This window comes from Diadema antillarum, unplaced genomic scaffold (genome assembly GCF_040938485.1).
Source record: "Diadema antillarum isolate AM-2024a unplaced genomic scaffold, OU_Dant_1.0 seq00000768_RagTag, whole genome shotgun sequence".
Taxonomy (NCBI): Eukaryota; Metazoa; Echinodermata; class Echinoidea; order Diadematoida; family Diadematidae; genus Diadema; species Diadema antillarum.
Genome location: NW_027271658.1, coordinates 2,124,985 through 2,145,243, shown reverse-complemented (window position 1 = coordinate 2,145,243; position 20,259 = coordinate 2,124,985). Strand labels below are relative to the sequence as shown.

The following is a 20,259-nucleotide window of genomic DNA, read 5'->3' as shown; positions in this document are numbered from 1 at the left end:
GGAGAAGGTGCTGCAAGTCATATATTTTCAACGATTTTTTTAAAGTATGTTTGAAATGGATGAACGGAAGTCCAGATTAGAAACAGATCGTAGGGCAATATTTGGTAACTTAAAATATTCTCTGGTGAGAATAAAATAAACAACGGGTAAATGAGAGCACGCAATTTTGTGCACTGGCAGCAACTATGTGCTGAAAGAAACTACGTACATCATTTATTTTACACATGATAATGATAAGCAATGCCTATATAATCTTGGTGTGTCGCATTTCAATGTTTACTCTTTTGTCGGTATGCCAATATTATACTGTAGTATTGAGCCATTTAGAAAAAAAAATGATATGGTGTAAACATTTATTTGAGAGGTCCTTAATTCTCCAGTAAAGATTAGAAAAATTGTCGGGTCACTAAAATACATTTACCCTGTCTTTGCTCTTAAACAGCAGGAAAGCTGTTATATTGGAATCCACCTAATCAAGAATGTGACTTATCATTTATTCTTACAAAGGAAAATAGGGATCAGTGTTCTTATTTTGTCTACTTATCGATAGATGGCGCGAGTCCATTACTCACACGGGTAAATAATTCCCCATAGAGAAGTGTGTTAAATTCAAAATTGAAAAAAAAAAAAGCTGTAAAATAGCTGGGAAAATGAGGTGCTTCATCTTCGCTAACCTGAAAAGTGAGGTATATCCTTTCATCCAACAAATTTCCAAGGTGGGGGGGGGGGGGGGGTCCTTCGGCTCAGACTCTGTCCAAGGGTTCGCAAAGCCAGACTACGAGTTCTTTTTACTTACAAAAATCACAATTTATTTTCAGTACATGCACCCGATCAAATAATAATTATAGTCCCTTCAAATTCTATGTGAAAAGCTTTCATCTTCGAACCAAAATGCAGTTTGTAGAGGAATTCATACGTAATAATAAGCAACTTTTCAATTTTTTGCAAAACTGCCTTTTCTGAATTTCATTTAATTTTGTTCTTCATCTATTTTAGTATCTTTGACATTATTTTGCGATGCGGTCAGGGATATTCCATTATACATTGTATTTACGGGTGTAAACCCTAAAAGTATTTTCGTCAAGCACACTAGAATCCCGCCATCTATTGACGAATAGCCAACACGTGACTATACAAGGCTTTTGTTACCACATGTAAAATTCCCTCTCTCTACATTTTGCGCAAATAAAGCGATAAAAGATCATGTGAAATCATTTCCATATTCAACGAATGTCATAATGCAACATTGATTTGTAGTGTGTGATATCTGTTTCTTTGCAGACGAAGTTCGTACCGGCATCTACCGTCAGCTATTTCACCCTGAGCAGTTGATCAGCGGTAAGGAGGATGCCGCCAACAACTACGCTCGTGGACATTACACGGTCGGCAAGGAGCTTATAGACACTGTCCTGGACCGTATTAGGAAATTAGCTGACCAGTGCACGGGGTTGCAGGGATTCCTCATCTTCCACAGCTTCGGTGGCGGCACGGGATCTGGATTCTCATCTCTGCTCATGGAGCGTCTCTCTGTGGACTACGGCAAGAAGTCCAAACTCGAGTTTGCCATCTACCCGGCGCCGCAAGTGTCCACCGCCGTTGTCGAGCCTTACAACGCCGTTTTGACGACCCATACGACCTTGGAGCACTCTGATTGCGCCTTCATGGTCGATAACGAAGCTATATACGATATTTGTCGCCGTAATCTTGATATTGAAAGACCTACCTACACCAACCTTAATCGACTCATCGGACAAATTGTTTCGTCTATCACTGCTTCTCTCCGTTTTGACGGTGCTCTTAATGTTGACTTAACAGAGTTCCAGACTAACTTGGTACCGTATCCTCGCATCCACTTTCCTCTCGCCACGTATGCTCCTGTCATTTCTGCAGAGAAAGCCTATCATGAGCAACTCACAGTCGCAGAGATAACCAACGCCTGCTTTGAACCCAACAACCAGATGGTGAAATGTGATCCGCGCCATGGAAAATACATGGCCTGCTGTCTGTTATACCGAGGTGACGTTGTTCCGAAAGATGTTAATGCTGCGATTGCTACGATAAAAACCAAGCGATCCATTCAGTTTGTTGACTGGTGCCCAACTGGCTTCAAGGTAGGCATAAACTATCAACCCCCAACTGTAGTGCCTGGTGGTGACTTGGCTAAGGTGCAACGAGCTGTGTGCATGTTAAGCAACACAACTGCAATCGCAGTTGCTTGGGCTCGGTTAGACCACAAATTTGATCTGATGTACGCCAAGAGAGCTTTTGTCCACTGGTATGTCGGAGAAGGCATGGAGGAGGGTGAGTTTGCCGAAGCTCGAGAGGACCTTGCTGCGCTCGAAAAGGACTATGAAGAAGTCGGCGTGGATTCATTCCAAGAAGACGAAGAGGAAGGGAACAAGGAGGAATTCTAGATTTAGACTGTTGGAACAAAATTATGATTTACTTGTGGTTATTGTAATACATGAACATTGTGTTTCCTACTAGTCACTATTCGTCGTTGGTATTTCGTAAGATTGAGTATCTATGGATTTGTGCGCGCTTGATCTATGTCAGTAGGCAGTATTTGCATCTCATCCAGTTGATAGTGTTTGTCGACGTTGTTTGGTGTTGGGTAGCTGTATTAGAATGACATGTTGAAAAATGCAAATTGAGTGTTTCTGTCAGAGATATCAAATCAAATGTTTAGATTTCAAATATCAACTTATGTAGAAACATGATGATAAGGCGCTGCGAACAAAGTGTAAAAAGTGAAGAAACAAAACGAAAGTGATGGCAGTTCAAAGGATGAACAACATGGAGTAGTTACTGTAATTGCAAAACGTTGAGATTATTGTGTACATTCATACTATAAACAAAAACACCTGTTTATTGTTGCCATGTGTACAAACTGTAAAACTATCAATAATGATACATTGGGGGAAATTGTGAAAGATCTTGATATTTCACTCTCCATACAGTATACAGTGTTTGATAAATCAAATTGATCACAGGTGACATACAGTGCATCGCGTTCTTTGGTACAATCCTTACTGCGTTTTAGAGGCCAAATAAACGTCGATGCACAGCAACGCTAATTGTCATTGTCGAAGAACAATCATAACTTTACTTCTTTGTGATTGAGCATCGAAGAGACAATGTGTAAATTAGCAGTTTGTTTGATGTCATAATTATCTAAACACTGATTTTGTTTAGAATGATTTTCTTCACGAGATGATTCAATGTCAGATTATTGAAATAGTAAAAACATGATTTCAGTTAAAAATTCTGATGTGTAGTCTGTTTTGACGTATCTTTTTACTCAAACGTATAACAAATAATATACATAAGGAGGCATGTTGGACAGTGCAAGATACATTTAATACCAGCCATATAAGTCATTGAAATATCTTATCTCACTTGCAGTATTAAGAACTTAGAATCAATGCCAAATATTGCCAAATATTGCCAAAATATTGCCAGATTTGAGAACGGAGTTGTCATGCATTTCATTACCATTGTAATATTTCGTTGTGCAAGACTATGGCATCAAAATGTTTAGTACTATATTTATGTACAGGTTAAAGACAGAATGTTCACAATTTGCTGTCACGTCCCATCTTCTCACTTTGATTTGACTGATTATAATATTGTCATTTTCACTAGTACACCAACTTACACCAACTTACAATCATGATTGAATTAAGAAATGGTCATAAAATAATTATAATTCAAAGTGTTTCAGGACGAAGTTACCTCATTATGTAGGGTGGCAGTCAGGTACATTTTTCAAAGGTTATTATCAGAGAATCTTGTTATACGTTCGAACAGCTCTTAAAGGTTACAGCTCGTTATTCCTAAGGTTCGTTATTCCGAAGGCTCTTTATTCCTAAGATTCGTTATTCCGAAGGTTCATTGTTCCGAATTTCATTTTCGGATTAACCAATCTTCGGAATAAAGAACCTTCGGAATGACGACACAAATTTTCGGATTAACGAACCGTATTTCATTTTCGGATTAACGAACCTGTAGGTATAGGGAATTTGCGTGTTTCGGATTAACGACCCTTCGGAATAACGAACCTTCGGAATAGCGAACCTTCGGAATAACGAACAGCACCCGCTCTGAACAATGAGGCACATTTAATCTGAGTGATTTTAAAGCATTTGTAACATTTGCTTGACTTGAATTAGATTGATAAATGGATCAAAAGTCTGAATTAAGCTGTAGTACTGTTCGACTTCTTGAACTCGTTTTCAAAATGCGATCTTGTGATTTATAGATACAAAGATTCTCTGTCAAGCAATCCGTTGATACATAACACTAACAGCTATAGATACTTTCAAAAAGCAGAAGAGAATTAAGAAATTAAAAAGGATATGGAAAAGGAAGAGTATGCTCAGAAATGCGTTTCTTTCTGCTGTTTTTGTGTACGATCGAATAATATCCAGTGATCTTATGGGAAATTATCTTGAAGTTGGGTTAGACTGAAGGAGCACATGGAAAGAGAAGACTGGGAGAAAAAAGAATGAGAGGGAGGGAAAATACAATTTAATGGAGATTAGGGAAGGCAGGATGAATGAGGAAGGGAGGACGGAGAGTTTGGAGTGAAGAACTAAGAGAAAGATAGACTGAGAGCATACAAGAAAGGGTAATTGGGACGATGGCGATGTAGAGGGAGATATAATATAGTGTGTTCGTGGGAAAGTGGAAAAGGAGAAGAGAAGGGAGGAAGAGGAAATGAGACTAAAGAAGAGGAGGGAGCGAAATAAGAAAGGACAGAGAGGTTAGGAAGGAAGACAAAGGAAGCATGACCAGCGATATTTGACAGTGCTACCATACAAACACACACTCACACACACACAAAAAAAAAACTCGTTCACATGATTATAATCAAAATTCGTATCAAACAATAGTTGTGAAGTATTGTTTCCTTATTCAATGATTTCGTCAAAATGGTAGTTCTTCCTTCTCTAACCATATACCTCTTTGAAGAATACAAGGTTCTGACTTTGTTTATAAAGAAAAGAGAAGCCAATCCCATACTTATATATAGAACCTTGAGACTGACAGCATATTACTCATAATCCACATAACGTTTTCGATATTGGGGTAAAAAGTAGTCCTATTTCCCGTCGTCTCGATTTCTGCAGTGATATCACAATAATCATAAACGGCAGTCATCACTTAACCAAGAACAGGTTATCATAGTACTACTTATTATTGGTACCACTTTTGGTACCACTTTTATAGTACTCCTATTGAATGGACAATAATGAATTGTCCATTAAGTAACACTGATAATGATCACTTAATATCTTGAGTCACGAAAGGTGCAGGACTGCTACGATTTTGTTCGGCACCAAAGTATGTCCTAATAATTTTGGCACAATGATTTATCGACAGTAATATGCCAATTCCTCCAAATCTCTAAACATTACCTTTCACACACAAGCAAGTACACACACTTAATGACAAATTACTGGAAAGTGGACATAAATTATCATGGCAACTTCTTGTTGCAATTTTTGATGGAATAATGAGTGTCCATTTTATATTCTTCCCTTGTACAGGCCCCTCCCTCCCGCTCCATCATCTCCCTCTCCTCAGTGATACGGCATGAATGACGTTGAAATAACGTTAAACTGCCCCTCAAAGGCAAATCATGTAGCACATATCAACATGTGTTCAAACAGTAAAAAGAAAATAGATGTACATCAAAATGGTTCCCCATCAAAATACCTTGAATGCTGAACAGCATACATTACACGTATGTATGTCCACAATATTATTATTTTTCACGAGGCTCATTTAATTTTCCGATCAGCAAACCTTACTCAATTTTCCGATCAGTGAAACCCTCTATCATTCTTGGATCATCGAATTTCATCTTTTATCTTCGGATTGATAATATAATTTCTTTGACAGAACGACTATTCATATGTATCTCATTTTCGGTCTAAAACCCCCATTTCCTGTTTGAAGAAAGCAATTCCAAACATTGGGTATATCGAACCCTATAAATTTTCGGGAAAATAAACAACGGACCTCCGGATTAACAAATAAAAAATTACAATAAACGAACCCCACTCATTCTTGGTTATCAAACCCATATTAGCTTTGTAAGATTTCTTTTTATCTTTTTATTGAAGATAACACACATTGATGAAATGTACAATTTTGTGTAGTTTCCAATAATGGTTGCTATAAAGAATAACCTCCTCCCTTGGCGGAGGTAATAACCATGCATCAGCGCATGGGAAAAGCAATACGCGATAAAGATACAGGATACTGTATACAGTTGACGCTCACCAAGCAGGTGGATACGCAACTTCCTTCTTGACTCCAAAAATAGAAACTGTTCAGTAGGCAGAGCTTCACAGCCAATCAAAACCAAGGATGTTACTGAAACTGTCGGAGACTGACAACTTGTCAGGGCTGACAACTTTCATGAAACGTCACCGTAGAAGGCTCCAAGCCCCTGGGAGCCGGGGGTGCTGCAGCACCCCTGACTTTTTGAGCAGGGGGGCATAGCACCCCTGTGAAAAATAAAAGTTGGGGGTGCTTCTGCACCCCCAACTTACTACAGGGAAATTTGCTTCTTTTTTTTTATAGAAAATTGTCCAAATATCCCACCCAAAGTGTGCATCAGATTGCTGAATTTCACTTCTGAAAATGCGAAATCCCCATAGCGTGGGAGGGGTATCCCCCTCCCACGCAGAACAAGCTTAAAGTGCAGACAGCACTATTAAAGCATTTCCATTGTCCCTGGATATTTTGCTTTTCCTACTTTTCTATTGATTTTTTTTTAAATATGCTATACCTGAAGGGCTCACTAGATTGCTGAATTTCAAATCTAAAAATGCAGAAGTTCCCTCATTAGGGGGAGGGTACCCCCTTCAGGAGAGCATCGATGGAGGGGGCAGCATATCATGTTGACCCCCCCCCCCCAGTAATTTCCAAGATGTGGATTTTTTTTTTATTCGACACTGTCCCAATCTTCATACAACGTGTGCACCTGTCAATTCTGAAATGCGAAATCTCCCTTGTATTGGAGGGAAATACCCCCTCTCACGATATTTTCCTTTCTATTCTAGAGTAATGCAAAAGCTCCCTCGTATGCAAGGGTGCGGGGTAGTTGCCATGATATTACCCCCCTCCAATAATGATTTTCGGGATGTCGGAGATTTTCTTGTTTTTTGTGATGGAAAACTGTCCAAATATTTTACCGAAACTGTGTACGGCATTGTTGCAGTTCAATTCTAAAAAATGGGTTTATACCCCTTCCACATCCTCCCCCTTTGGTCCTTTCCCATAAGATTGGCATATCTCCGAATGATTTCTTTCATCAAAAGATCTCTCATTTCTGTTCAAAAAATGCAAGATAAATTTTCTCGTGTGGGAATATAATATCCTCCTTTCATTTATGCCCTAACCATTTCCCCGCTTAGTTCCCCTCCATACGTTCCATAGACGTAGTAGTAGTACACTTCTTGGATTGATTATTTCCCTACTTCCACCAAAAAAATGTGTTTGCGAGACAATGTCAATTGGATTCTAAAAATAACACAGTTTCCTCATACCAAATAGCATTAATCCTGGAATAAAAATATTGGGTGGGAGCTATGCAAAGCTTTGCCCCCACCCTCCCAATCCCCCCCCTCCCCCCCCCAAAAAAAAAAAAAAAATTCCCACGATGTGGAATTTTTAATTTTAAAAAAAAATAGAAACTGTCCAGATATTTCACCAAAAGTGCACAAGATCGTTTAATTTCAATTCTGAAAATGGAAAATGACCCTGGGAGGGATACCCCCTCCCCCCCCCCCTTATAGGCCAACTTCCATCCACTTAGTAGACTTTTGAGATCGACACTTTTTGAATATTTCATCAAAAAGTGCCCCCCAGATCTGTCACTTCAATTTAAACAAATCCAAAAGTTCCAAAATGTGGGAAGGGGATATTCTCTTTCAGTTTACCCTTATTCCCCTGCTACATTTAGTGGGCTTATGCTTCTTTGTTTGACAGTTTTTCAAATACTCCATCATAAATTTCATTTCAATCCTTAAAATACAAAGGCTCTCTCGAATGGGAGGGGTTAGGGGATGGGGGACGACCCCTTCTAAAATCCTCCACCTTGCTGTATTAGCCTCCACCCCTTGCATTGATTATAGCTACATTACATTACATATTAAATCAAAAATATGCGCCAGAAATTCCACATCTTTGAATCACAGTCAAAAAGATGCAAAAGCTCTCTCTTGTAGGAAGGGGATACATCCTCCCACATCCTTCCCCCGCTTGGTCTCCCTCCATAGATGTCTTAATACACTTGTCTAATACAAACTCCAGGATATTCCACCAAGATTTTGCATCAGATCATTAAACATTGTACAATGTATATTCCAATTCTAAAAATGCAAAAGCTCCGTCGTTTGGGAGGGGGCTACCCCCTCCCAACCCCGCCTTCTCAACTTCCTTACATTTATCACACAGTGATGATGCATACCTAGAACAAGAGCTGATTATACCCCGATTTAATGGTCATTCACATTTCTGTGAATATTTATCTTTCATACTTTTTTTTTTAATTTCAAAAGTGTGCACCAAATCACTGAATTTCAGGTCTAAATATCCAAAATCTCCCTTGTGTGGGAGGGGGATACCCCCTCCCACACCCTCCCCCTTATGTCCCCTTCCATAGACTTATACAAAGCAAAGACCAACAAACGATTCTCTGATACATATATGGGGATAGTCCATACCATGATTGTGCATCATATCGTTGTAATTAAATTCTACAAATGCAAAAGCTCCGTCGCATGGTAGCCACCTCCCATCCCCGCCTCATCAACTTCCATACAGTTATTTCACAGTGATGACGCACACATGGAACAAGAGTTGATTGTAACCCAATTTATTGGTCATTCACATTTCTGTGAATATTTTATTTTCATACTTTTTAAAAATATTCACCAAAAGTGTGCGTCAGATCCCTGAATTTCAGATATGAAAATTCAGAATCTCTCCAGGGTGGGAGGGGATACCCCTCACAGTGATGACGCGCACACGGAACAAGAGTTGATTGTAACCCGATTTAATGGTCATTCACATTTCTGTGAATATTTTTTGAAATACTTTTTAAGAAATTTCACCAAAAGTGTGCACCAGATCGCTGAATTTCAGGAATGAAAATTCAAAATCTCTCCAGTGTGGGAGGGGGATACCTCCCACACCCTCCCCCGTAGGTCCCCTTCCATGGACTTATACAAAGTGAAGACACACACAAGAATCAAGAGGTGGGGCGTTCAGCAATTCATCCATGAACATAGTCCACGAGTATTCACTTTTTTTTTCTTTGATTGAAGAATTTCAAAATTTACCACATAAAGTGTGTTCAATTTCAATAAGAGTGCAAAAGTTTCCTTGTGTGGTAGACACCTAGATGGCTTTCTCATCCTCGTTTCGATGTCCCCATCCCCTCCCTTCACCTCCCCTGCCCCCCCCCCCCCCCCCCCAATATACTAAAACGCTGCTAATATGGTCCGGCAACCGGGGTGGGTCAGGGGTTCAGCACCCCTGTGGAAAAAGTTGCTCCCAGGGGCCTGGAAGGCTCTATGGGCATCCGACTCTATGACACACCGAACTAAAACATAGTTTTAGTTCGGTGCTATGACACTGTCATATATGCTGCCCTCAACGTTTTATGATAGCACACAGTACCTTTCGGTGTTTATGTCACTGATCTCCCCTCAGATCAGTGGTTTATGTGTATTGGTAACGTACACACATGCACACGCACAGCACTGCAGAGCAAGCTACTTTGAGTCAATACACTGACCTCATTCCTCAAGATTATTCGAGCATAAAAGCTGAATCTCCTCTTGAGTCTGTACCAGCTAGTAGTAACCCTGGAAAAAAAAAAACAACAACCCTTTTATCTAGATTGCGTTGCCCCTGGAGAAACAGTGGAGTCCACAGAGCAGCCACAAATTACGCACTCCACCTCCAGTTTCGTTCTGGGGACCGGGAGGGGCAATTCATATCAGGAAAGCACTGTCGAAACACAAGGTTGTGCTCTGCGCCAGAGCTCTGGACAAGTGAACTACTCAGTGTTCGATGCTCACCGTACTTCGACAGCATCTGAAAACGCTGCGACTACCCGGCTTGAAACTCAAGAAGCTCCTCTGGAGTCGAACTCGGCGCAGGAGTTTTTATCACCATCACCGTGTGAAAGGAATTCAGCAAGTGTGTCTCAAACTCGTGTTCTACCTCCTTTGCGGTCCATCAGAGTTTCACCTTCTATTACGGCTAGACACTGCACCACACAATCGGGGCGAAACATGCCAACCGGTGGAGGGCTTGAGCGCTCGGACACGGGCTTCGAGCTGCGATATCGCACTGGGGATGACCGTGCGAAAGGTGGACGGGATTCGGTGATGATGCCAGAGTACGTGCCAGCTGCGACGAACGAATCCGACCACTTTCAGACCAGTGCTGTCTTACGGCATTGGGACAGCTCCGAAGATCTTGGCGTAACTCTTCATCAGGTGAGCAGAAACTATCGCTTTGATAACCCACTTTATGCGAGATTGTATCAAAACCTAGATATCCGACCACAAGTGTGTATAATTATAAAATTTAAAAAAGGAAATTCTCTAGATTCTACTATTAAACACTGGACTAGATCTAGACTAATTGCCCTTTTGCCCAACTTTGTATTGGAGGTATAACCAGAGACTCCAACCCCAAGCACCTTCTGATCTGGAGTTTCTCCCATCTGAAACCCGTAGCAAACGGGAGACCCAAGTTTATGTGTGCGAAGCGCGAAGTTCCTAGGGTTATAGATGCTCTCTGGTGCTATCTAAGGCTTATTTTTGCAACATACGATAGCAATAAGTAAGAAATCCTTTCCAACGGGAGACATTGAGCCAGGGCGGGAGAAATTAAATCTCAAACGGGAGAACGGGAGATTTTGCAAAAATGGGTTTTCGGCGGGAGATCTCCCGTCGAAAACGGGAGAGTTGGAGTCTCTGTATAACTATAAATTTAACCGTTACTTTTATAATTTCAATTGTCAGCTATGGAGAACGCAGTGTTAGTTGTGAGGAAAGGCGAACTCTTCATCTTCCTCTTTCTTCTTCTTCTTCTTCTTCGTGTGTACTGTCCAACTCCCCTTAGTGGGGGCCAACCGGACAGGCAGGGTTCCATTCATACCTAACTACACGCAGCCGCTGTCGCAAAGGAACAGCGGCTGCACGTCTACTCTCTAGTAGACGTTGTCATTTTTAGCGGTGGGTGTACGTTTCCTTCATGAATATCTTTATTAATTGTAGAAAACTAAAATATAAGGAATACCCATAATCTATGATATTCATTCAATAATCGGTATGCGATTTTTTTGTTAACTACGTCAAAAACTCACCGAAATCCGTGACTAAAATCAGGTCTGTAAGCGTCCGTATTGCTCACTCCTCATCTTCTGCGTGTTATTTGAATGGCAGCTCGTATACTACAACGTAGCTAGTCGAAAATATTAATGAGCTAGTCGGCAGACATGAATATTCATGAGCTAGTCGGAGAGCGGAAGTGACACATGCAAACGTCAAACCATTGCCGGAGCAGCACGCGCGGATACGAGTGCTTTGCGTAACACACAAAACGCACGGGCGTACGTAAAAAACGCTCACCACTTTTGGTTGCGCATGCGTGGTACGGAAGCTCTCGAAGAAAAAGATGGCACCGCACAATCTACTCCGAAAAATTCAACAATAAGGTCTGGATACCAACAAAACACCAAATTCGACTCCACCATCAGCAAAATACGATGAAGGTGAGTGGTAAAAATTTTTTTATGTTAAAGTCAAACCAAATAAAAGACATTTTATGTGATTTTGCCGTCAATAGCGACGGTCGTTTACAACGTTTAAACACTAGTGTATGTCAGACTGCTGTACTTCGCACAGCGGTCTGGTCAGGCTACATTTATACCTAACAAAAACATTAATCTTATACCCAATCTTAAAAGCCCAAACAAAGTTCTGGTACGCCGGCAAAAGTTGTCAAATTTTGCTCCAAAATGTGATCGTATGCCTAGGAAATGTGCGAAATAAAGCTGTAATAACAAGATATTCGATGGGTAACGACGAAAATGGGAAATATTAACCAAAAACGTTCAGTCTCCGAACTTACCCGAACGGGGTCAGGCTAGACTCGGACTCGGGGATAACTCGGCCTCGCTTTGCTTGATGGCGGGATGAGCTGTATTGGTTGTCCCTCTGGATTGTACAGCGTTGTACTATGCATATGGGAGCGGCCTGTATAAACTACATTGTAGCGTTCTGGCTACTCGCAGTAATGGTCCGAGTTGTCACAATGCGCGCATCAAAAACCTCTTTGGCGCGCATGCAAAATTAGTGTGCGCCTCTCAAGCACCTCTAAAAACAATCAAAGACGCTTGATAAACAACAACAACAAAAACTTCAAAGACCGCGCGTCTCAGCAACTGAGGTGAGGACCACGCGCTGTCCATTTGTTTTGTACAGGATTAGCACGCACTTTCCTGTCTGCTCATCAAGGCCTCGTTTGGTACCCGTAGAGTACTGATGAACATGGCGATCACGAACTGTGTGCAAATTGTCTGAAATAGGGTCGAGTTTTCCCTGAGACCGAGTTAGGCTGGAGCCTTCTGGAATAAAAGTCGGTCTACCTACTTTTATTATTTTTCTCAAAATAATCCAAAACGACTCATCATTCCGGCAAACCGCGTCAGCCAGGTAAGTTTCTTTGTAGACTCTTTCGATATATTGCAAGCAAATATGAAATGGTGCCAGACGGGTTCTCAAGCCCTTACCAGAACTTTGTTTTCACTTTAACAGGCCACAAAACGCAGGGTAGCCTCGGGGTAGCCTCGGGTGAAGATTCTTCCCCATGGAAGATTGTTCCTGTTAAGATGCAACACAGTGGACAGGCTCGGGGTAGCCGCGGGGTAGCCTCGGGCGAAGTCTTAAAAAACACAGGGTAGCCTCGGGGTAGCCTCGGGTGATGAATCTTCCCCTGTGTCCGTTAAGACGCAACACAGTGGACAGCCTCGGGGTAGCCGCGGGATAGCCTCGGGCGAAACCTTAACCTTCGATCGACAAGGGTAGACGCGGGGTAGCCTCGAGCGAACTGCCAGAGGCTACCCCGTGATGGTGTCTGTTAAGACGCTCGCGGGGTGAATCTTCCCCCGAGGCGTCACGTGATATGTGCTAAGTGCTAAGTCAGGTGACCAGCACTGCGCCACACAAATCCACGAACTCTCCCTTGTATTACTGTAAAAGTGGTTTCTTTCGCGTACAGAAACTTTCGCGGTTTCCATCGGTGCCGACTTTTTCGCATGTGTTTAAATTCGCGGTCGGTAATGATAGCGTTGTAACAAGTGACGAGTTCAAAACATTTTCGCGCGGTGTTAAATTCGCGGTTCAACCTCAAAGCGCGAAAAGCGCAAAAATAAAACCACCGCGAAAGAAACCACTTTTACAGTAGCACAACCCGACGGTACGACGTGCATGCGAAGCACGGCGACTTCTGCACAGGGTGTATTGGGCTTGTGTGTACTCACCTACTAGTAATAGGTGTTTTTAAAAAAAATCCCGGTTTTGATGTTTAATAGTTCAAAAACTATATAGACAACACTGGCATAGATATGAGTAATGGCTGAAGAGAGTAAAATTTTGTTGGAGGTAATATCAAAACATGAAAACATTCAAGGATTCAAAGTGTGAAATGCTTTTTGTAACACCTATGTATTTTGTATACAGTCGTAACACTCGTCGAGTTATGTGGGTTGAACATTAGGCCCTATGGTAATAGACGTGCTCTGATTAAACATGGGGTTGACTTCATGACTTCTACTTTCTTTACTTCTTTTTGAAATATCCTTATGAAAAGATATAAAAAGAAAGGCGCTTTCGCAGTAAGCATATCTTAAGTTGGTCTAATATACACTGTATATTGAAAAGCCTCGGTAGATACTATAGTTCCCACATGCCTGTGTCAGCAATACACACTCACACATTAGTACGCAACCACATGCTAGTGCAATGACAATGATGTGCATGTAAAATGCTTTATTTTTAGCGTACCTGAAATGTGATTGGCCAAGGAGAGCGTATCCTCCCCGCAGAAGGTTTTCGAGCAATTCTTGTTAGAACGTGGCACTTTGGCGGTTAACCCAAGTTTTATGGAATCTGTGGAATGACGTAATCTTCGCCGGCGAACACCCGAGCGCTCCCGGGGAAGGTCTGTTAAGACGGGGCTATTGAGATCGTGTATTCCCCAGGGAAGGTTTGCGAGCCATGCCTGTTAAAACGGGGTACTCTGTGTTTCATGGAATCTGTGGAATGTATTTCGCTGGGCGCGCCCAGGCGCGCCCGGGGGGAAGGTCTGTTAAGACGGGGCTTTACAAAGCAGCCCCTGTTACACTTTGCTGGATAAGGCAAATGGCAATGCATGAGAGGCAAATGTTGATTTTTGGCATCCATTGATATCAGTGATAATGCATTATTACATTAACGTGCTGTATCCTTTGAATTCCCTATGAACGTTTATCTTCCAGTGACTTTCGTCAGAGCAGTCAGAAAACTTGTGCATGCACAAAGTCTTTTCTCGCCAAAAACAGGTAGTGCGATATGACCCTTGACTTTGTCAGGTTATGCGTTTTCTCCTGTACAGGAGAAAACATATGGGCAATTCCACGGTAAATGGGTAGTTTTATGCACTCTAGACATAGAGCAATTTCATTTGAATATATTTGTTTTAATCATCTTTTTTTGTTTATTTCGTAAATGAATGTGGCAAGGTGAAATAAAATATTCAACCTCGTTGAGTCTTTTTGTCATTTCTTTGTGATCTGCTGGTTTGTTTGTTTTTATTTAATATTGTTGATAATGTGCAAATTTGAAATAAAAATTGACATAAATTGTAACTTGTATAAAATAAATTTTCTTGGACGACACGCACCCTGGATGGATTATAATTCAAAATTTATCGCCAATGCACCGAGAAATCATTTTCTTGTTCGCCCTGAACGATTACACGAGTTTTGAGAGAGTGGAAAGCAAGCCGGACCAAAAAGGTCGGCGTTCTGTCCTACTTCAGTTACGTACGTTCGGCCTCAATTTCGTTTGGTTTCCAGGCGTGAGAGTGCAGTTATTTTGTGTTAAATACAGTTTGCTGACCACAGTTTCAAGTTAGGTTTCACTAATTCAATAGAAGATTAAATCAAATATTTAATATCCGTATTCAAAGTTACCAAATTCAATTTTCTGTCCACGCCGCGAACGTACGTAACTGCTAGTTGAGACACTCCAGAGTCGTTCGATTTAACACGGAAACGCCGACACTACCCTGAAGTTAGACATCTGCTTTCGGTTTCGCGCCACAAGCATAGCTGTCTTTTCAGAACATTTAGTTATCTAGCTTCAGCTTCCGTTTCTAATTCTGTCCAGTATGTTACGTGCGTTCAGTGGGTACGCTCCGCTTGGTGGGACGCACGAACGGTGGACAGAATCGACAATCGGTCTTCGTTACGTGTGTTCGCACGCGCGTAACTCAGACAGATCGTTCCCATGTCTTGCTTACCTCCTTGTTTTTCGCGCCGTTCTGTCCGAGGTTGCGTATCGTTCGCATGAAATTTTCCGTGTTATGTCTGCATTGCGTACAATCCAGCATCGACTGCTCAGATCTGAATATGACCATGATGACGGAGGTGATTACGACTCTCACTGACAAAAGGTAAATTTTGCATTCTAGAGTAGAATCTTCCGTATTTTTAGGATTAATGGCCCTGCTGGCATTATTAGAAATTCTTTTGAGATTCTCTGTATGCTAGCTTTCACTACTCGTTTTCGAGTTCACACGGACGATAACTGAGCCAAGTCCCACATGTGTTATTTTTTGTCAGTAAATTCTTCGTTGCTTCCAGCTTCAAATAATCTTTCTTTTCATCTTTTTGTAATATTTTTTCCTCAAAATAAAACCAAACTGACAGTGACAGAACAGCAATGAACGAAAGCTAAGCCAAGAGTGGTACTTAAAATGGCTGAATACAAGTTTAACTCCACTGTCCATCGTGAGCTGACGCACTGTTGTTAGAGTGTAACCGTGTTAACGTTAACTCGCTATTCAGTTTACGAAACGAGTGTAACTGTAACATTTTGATATTGAATTTCGAAAGCCAGGCTAGCGCTACGCTAGTGACATGAGTCCTAAGTGCAAGTGTAACCACACGATATCGTTAGTGTATGTAGACACCCATGATCAAACAAGTTAGAAAAGAAGATTTACCAGGCCTACATCGGGACTTGACTTGATTTATTTCTGCGTAAGCAAAGTGCAAACTCGACTTCTATCGTTGTTAATGTTGTCCTTCAGCCACATGAGCTCATGGATTAAGTTCTCTCATGATATGATTTATTTATATTCTATTTCTATGTTTTGATGTAGACTAGACAACTAGCAAGTGATGTGAGAAGCTGTGCTGCGAGCTGCCCTGTTCTGCACCTTTTAGTGGTGATTCAATCTGTGTCGTGAGTGACCAGAGCGTCCCTTCGATCATCATGCTGGTGCCCAGCCTGTCTGCTTTCCAGTGTTACGGTGAGGTGTATATACATATTTTTGTGATTTTGCGGGAGGGCTCGTTGGAGCTAAGTGACCCTGACTCAATGTACAATATGTCCATAACACCCTGTCTTTTGTGGCCTGGACAGTTGTTATCTGTGCAGAGCCTCATTCCAGCTGTCGCACCATCCACCATGTTTGCTCTTTGCTGGCCTGTGTCGTGTCCTAAAAACAATCCCTGTCATGAAATCAGCCCCAAATTTTTCTGCTCTAATAAATATATGACATGACCAAAGTTCCGCAACTTCACTTCGCAGAAATTCTGCGATGTTATGTTTATTTACAGAACTATTTTGTATTTATTTAATGAAGATTTTAAATTTGTATTGCATACATGAATTAATGACCACTAAGCAAATTGTGTAGGAGATATTAAATCTCTTTCTACAGTGGAAAACAAACATTACAAATAACAGTAATACCTTTAAAAGAAGCCATGACCTCTATATTTTTAATGCCATGCTATTATGTATTGTAAATATTTTATTTGTAGATGTCATAGAACTGGTACATGTGTAGTCTTCATTTTGTTGTCTTCCATGATATTTTGGTCCATTGTCATGTAGCCACATGTGTGCATATTTGGGGTTTTCTTCTGATATGATTATCACTATAGAAGCTGCGTGGCCCTGTTCTACAGCTCGTGGTGGAGATTTTCTGAGTGCCCAGAGCATCCCTTCATGACTAGCCTGTCTGCTTTTCAGTGATAAGGTGTGAATGCATATTTTCATTTCATTATGTAATCTTCCTTCTTTTTTTCTTTTTTTTGGCCAAAAAGGCTGCTACATTGGCACTCTTAAATATATTAAGGGTGCAAAATATATATATATATATATATATATATATGTTTTTTTTTTTGTTTTTTTTTTCAGACCATGACAAAAAAAAAGTTCCTTTTATGTACAGGACTAATTCTTATTCATTTTTAAGGTATATAAATTTATAGTGCATACATGAATAAATGAGTGCAGAGCAATTTGTGTAGGATGTTTGTAGGAGATATTGAATTGCTTTCTACAGTGTGAAACAAACAGTGATTGTTACCCTTCAAAGATAGAAGCCATGGCCTCCATATTTTTTGACACTATGGCATATTCTTTTTTATTATAAAGATTTTATCATAGATATCTTTTTAAATGATTATGTACAATTATAGTTAGCCCTCCTTTTGTTGTTTTTGGTAATATCTTTATCCGTTGTCGTGTAGCCATATCTGTGGTTATCGGGGTTTTCACCCGATGTTATTATCATTTTATTTATAGAAGCTGCATTGCCATGTTCTACAGCTTTTGATGGAAATTTTTTAAATCTCTGAGTGCCCAGAGCATCTTTTCATCATGCCAAGCATGTTTGCTTTCCAGTGATAAGGTATGTATGCATATTTTCATGAAGTTGCAATCAATTCTCGGTATCGCCAGTGCACAAAAAACTTCTGTGCATGCTGAAGAGCTCTGTCACAGATACACTTTGGGATTCTTTTGTGCCCTTGTTCACTTCTGGTTGTCTCATGCTAAGTAGAGGTCGCAGTTCCCATATGATTCAATGGAGTTAATTGTCTGCTTTCCCATTGCCATCCCTTTTTTCTTGGTTAAAATTAAGCTTAAAAGAGTTGGAAGTTTTTAAGTTTTACTGATTCAATGTGCTGGTCACATGATGGAAAGCGAAGAAATCTTCAACAAAAATACCTCTGGATAAAGATAGAGCATGATCTGAGTGCATGAGCAGCCAAAACCAGGTCAAGCTTGTCCTGTAAGCTATCTCATAATGCATCTAAAACACTGCTCTCCGCACGGCAACTAGGTATTGGCGATACCAAGAATTACACCTATCCTTTTTCTTTTTTTTTTGAAACTTTGGCCAGGAAAGGTTGCTAGGTGGGTTGATGGATTGGAGGTCAACTTTTATTTTTCTATGATAAACATACATTGCTTTTATGTACAGAAGTGTTCTGTATTTATTTCCCAAGATCTATAAATATTGCATACATTACTAAATAATCAAACAGAAAAGAAATTCAAGAGGGCAAACATTGTGCAGAGGTGTTGATACTCAATTGCTGTCTGCAGCAAAAAATAAATATTACACAATACCTTTCGAAGATAGCGATAACTCATGGCCTCCTCCAAATTTCTATAATCCTATACAAGTGTATTCAAAACTTACTGGAAATGTTTTATTATTAGATGTCTTTGAATGAAGATTGTTAGATAAAACACAGCTCTTCAAATTGGATGGCGAACATACTTTTGTTGTCTACAGTAACAGTTTTTTTTTTCTAAAATTCCATTTTTTTTTTAAATAAGAGTCTACTGTATTTGTAGTTTGTGTATTTTATTGCTTGGTTTACGGAATAACTATGCAGCAAAATGTTTAACTATATTTCAATTGCAGGTGACATGTACATGGCTTTTGAACAATCTTTTATCTGCACTCAGTATGTAGGAATATTCCAAACTTTCAAAAATTGTGATAAAATGAACTCAATATATGTATTTGTTGATTATGTATGTATACTTTTTTTTTTGACAGGTAAAAGACATCCTGGATGATGACTTGATGGGGAAACCAAGGCATAGAGTTTTCAAGTGGTCGTTCAAAGACGACATCTCCGGAGAATCTACAAACAATATCCTGTGCAGAATGCCTGATCCCATTCTCTTGGAGGAGCAAAGCACCACAAGACAGCAGTTGTTCTTGTTTTTTCCTTCAAGTTGTAAATTATATCAGATATGACTTGAGCTTTTAATTTTTTGCAAGATACAATGTACTAAGAAACCACTTATGAAATTTTTATGAGCATACAATTCTACAAGGAATTCAAAGTTTAGCTTATGAAACATGGTCTTCAAATGGCTGAGGTATGAAACCACAAAGTAAACCAATGTTATTGAAATAGAAGATCTGGGTTTCAACTTTTATGAGGATCACTTTGTTCAACTTTCTTTTTGGATATCTCAGCTTTTTCAAAACTGATTTTCACTTAAGTAAACTTTCAATGCCTTTAAGAGAACCTATATGCTATTTCAAAAAGTTAAAAGCTGAGTCATCACCTAAATCAATACTTATCATCCCTTTTGTTGTAAAGCAAGATATAAACAGGGATCCATACAACTGAATAAAAAAAGTTGTTACATTAGCTGCTTTGTTTCTTACTGTGGCTGATGAACATTAAGGCGATACAAGAACGAACAATGTCAGTTTTTATTGTGTTCAGAGCCTGTATGTTGATTGAGTTTGGAATATGATGACTGAAATTCCAGGATGGGCCTTATACACCATTTGAATGCATATGTATCGAATGGGCGGACACATAAAAAGGGTGGGGTTTTTTTTGTGCGTGTGTGTGGTTTTTTTTTTTGGTCTAATTTACAAATCAACTCATAGATTGTAAAGTTAAAGAGTTCTCCGACAGTACCTGAACATTTCGGAAAGTGTTATTCTTCAAAAACAGTTGATGGCACATTAACTTTTTTATGTTTCTTGCTGTGACTGATTTACATTAAAGGTCCAGTTTACCTTTGGGAGCAGTGATTTGAAATATGTTCAAGATATCACATTTGATGCATATGTGTCAGTCTGTTGTATCACAATATCCTACCATTTAAAATGTTTGCAATAAAG

General features: G+C 40.1%; 2 protein-coding genes across 2 annotated transcripts in view; both read left to right on the top strand.

Annotated features, from left to right (window-relative positions):
- The window catches only part of LOC139738804 (tubulin alpha-2/alpha-4 chain-like), a 30,357-nt gene extending 26,509 nt beyond the window's left edge, over positions 1–3,848 (top strand). Inside the window, exon 3 of the mRNA XM_071649442.1 lies at positions 1,282–3,848. Coding sequence (XP_071505543.1) covers positions 1,282–2,414 — 1,133 coding nt within the window. The 3' untranslated portion in view covers positions 2,415–3,848. The remainder of the gene's footprint in view (positions 1–1,281) is intronic.
- A 5,929-nt stretch (positions 3,849–9,777) lies between these two features.
- Positions 9,778–20,259, top strand: part of LOC139738779 (transient receptor potential cation channel subfamily A member 1 homolog) — a 203,286-nt gene continuing 192,804 nt past the window's right edge. The window contains 1 exon segment of the mRNA XM_071649416.1: positions 9,778–10,526. Within this exon segment, the coding sequence (XP_071505517.1) occupies positions 10,320–10,526 (207 nt within the window). The 5' untranslated portion in view covers positions 9,778–10,319.